Here is a 2,739-nt window from a genome sequence, read left to right on the forward strand (position 1 = left end):
TTGCGCGCTCGTTCGGGTTCGGGGTGTGACATTACCAATCAACTTCCCTCTTCTTTTTTTACCACCCCTACCAAATATTACACTTTCCATCGCGTATCTATTGTACTTCGATTTTACATTCCACGGGTTTCAAGCGGACTCTAACTCCTTTATGGCTACGCATTGCTAGACACTCGGTTGCCTAAAGCAGGACATCTATTCCTATCTAATCATAAATAAATTTCAAGGTATAATTGACTCTCTGCCCTCAATAGTCACCTTTCTGTAATTATGTTCTCCAGTTTTAGAATCTATTCAATAATTGTTGCCTTACTGTAATACTCATGCTGACTAAAATATTTTCCTTCCAGGATCTGGTGAGACGGTGACGATAAAATGGGAAATATTGAAATCCTTGCAGAAGCCAAGAATTTGTGGATGAAATTCAATGTCCGAGGGGCGATCCTTACGAGCCTATCTCTGCAAGTCTTTCTCATTTTTTTGGCACCCATTCGAAAGAGGTGTTCTCACAGGTGGATCTTGGTGCTCATCTGGTCAGCTTACTTGGTCGCCGACTCGGTCGCTAACTATGCCTTTGGACTCATTTCCAGAGCCCAATTCGCTGGTGGTACTTCAGACTCCGAGGCTGATGCCTATGGTGACCTTTTGGCATTTTGGGCTCCATTTCTTCTGCTGCATCTCGGAGGACCAGACACCATAACCGCTTTCGCGCTCGAGGATAACGAGCTGTGGCGTAGGCACTTGCTTAATCTCTTATTCCAGCTAGGCGCTGCAGGCTATGTATTTTATCAATCCTTCCCCAGTAGCAAGCTGATTGTCCCAACCATCCTCGTATTTATTGGAGGAACCATTAAATACATAGAGCGAACACGTGCTCTGTACCTCGCCAGCTTCAGTAAATTCCGGGGCTCCTTGCTCCCGCCGGCTAATGCTGGACCGAATTATCCCAAGATTGCCAGAGAATACCATACCACCAAGATGTTGGGTAGCTCACCAGAGGGCCTAATTCGTTGGTTACATGTTGGAGCGGAAGATGGAAACATTTTGGACGACAGAACAGCGATAAAAGAGGCGTTTTTTTACTTCACAACCTTCAAAGGCCTCCTTGTGGATCTCATCTTCGGCTTTAATGAAGGCACAGACAGCTATCGATTTTTCAGGGGCAGAACCGCAAAGGATGCTTTTCGAGTCATAGAGGCTGAGCTCAACTTCTTTTATGATGTTCTTTATACCAAGGCTGCCGTTATTCGCTGTCCAACAGGGTACCTTTTCCGAGCTATCTCAATTGGTTCCATTGTTTCAGCTTTTGCAAGTTTCTACGTCCTGGACAAGCATGATTTTCATGAATATGATATCCAGATTACATACACCTTGCTTCTTGGAGCTATTGGCCTGGAATTTGTAGGTTTTGTTAGGCTCATTTGCTCTGACTGGACAATTGCAAAAATAGCTGCATCTGAGAAGGAACCTGGTAGAAGTTTGATTAAAGGAAGCATCTTCATTAAGTTCCTCCTCAAATTCAAATCTGAAAGTTCACCATTTGCATTGCATTTACTAAATGCTAGATGGTCTAAATCTATCTTCCAGTACAATTTTTTAGATACCCAGCTGAGAAAGTGGCCAAAATGGATTGAGAAACTCCTTGGTCTCATATATCTGGGCGAATTTTTTGATGACTTGAAGTTTGGACGAGTAGAACAATACAGTGAAAAATTAGGTGAACTGATTTTTTATGAGCTGAAACGGAAAGCATCTTTGCGAAGAACAAATGAGATTTGTGCTTCTCGAGGTAAATGGGCTCTGGAGCATACTAAATCAGTGGAAAATTGCCAAAAATTGCTTCCATTTGTCTGTGATGTTGATTATGGAAAGAGCCTTTTACTGTGGCACATCGCCACCGAACTCTGTTACAACACTGATGAAAGTACAAACGACCACCGTAAAACCAGTAAGGTCTTGTCAGATTACATGCTTCATCTTATGATCAAACAACCTGATATGATGTCTGCAGTGGCTGGGATTGGCCAAATAAGGTTTCGAGACACTTGTGCTGAGGCAGACACGTTCTTCGATGAAACTATCTTTGATAAGAGGAGTGCCTGCCAAAACCTACTTTCTGTTCCTACAGATTTGAATCCAGCTTTAGTGAAAGGAGACAGAAGCCAGTCTGCTCTCTTTGATGGGTGTATTCTCGCTAAAGAGTTGCGGAAATTTCATGACAAGAAGTGGGACATCATGAGTGAAGTTTGGGTGGAATTGCTGTCGTATGCTGCGATTCATTGCCAACCGTTCATGCATGCTCGACAACTTAGTAAAGGGGGAGAACTTGTCACCTTGGTTTGGTTATTGATGGCACAACTTGGCTTGAGCGAACAATTCCAAATAAAACAGGGTGAAGTTACAGCTTGGGCGAGCTGATTGATAGTCGCCAAGTCGGCAAAAGATGAGGCTCCTACGAGCAAATTCCATTGAAAATCTCTTGGGAGGTATCTCACTTTGATTACACCTTTGTTTCTTCTCTTCTTGTGATAAGTGTGCTTATTTGCTCTTCCTGCACAATGCTAAGTGTCCCCTAAAAACTCTAGCTGTTCAATTTCTCTAATATCCTGCGCTTTTGTGCACTTCTTTGAGCCAAATGAGAGAAGCTCACCCAAAATACACCTGATTGCACTGGTTTAATATTTGTGTCGCAAGTTTGATGTTGTACCGGTAATAAAAAAACCCGCATTTTTAAGTCAA

The 2,739-nt window shown here is 42.9% G+C and overlaps 1 protein-coding gene across 1 annotated transcript; it reads left to right on the forward strand.

The window, feature by feature from the left end:
• The first annotated feature begins 354 nt into the window (after positions 1 to 354).
• On the forward strand, positions 355 to 2,418 carry LOC130136182 (uncharacterized). The gene has a single exon (XM_056306333.1). It carries the CDS (start codon positions 376 to 378, stop codon positions 2,416 to 2,418), a length of 2,043 nt encoding a protein of 680 aa, XP_056162308.1. The 5' UTR covers positions 355 to 375.
• Positions 2,419 to 2,739: the final 321 nt, after the last annotated feature.

The sequence above is a fragment of the Syzygium oleosum genome, unplaced genomic scaffold, assembly GCF_021117445.2.
Source record: "Syzygium oleosum isolate NSW1041296 unplaced genomic scaffold, Sole_v2.1 Sole_v2.43, whole genome shotgun sequence".
NCBI classification, from domain to species: Eukaryota; Viridiplantae; Streptophyta; class Magnoliopsida; order Myrtales; family Myrtaceae; genus Syzygium; species Syzygium oleosum.

Excerpts from the sequence above, each read along its gene's own strand:
- LOC130136182 (XM_056306333.1), top strand. The coding sequence starts at position 376 with ATGGGAAATATTGAAATCCTTGCAGAAGCCAAGAATTTGTGGATGAAA.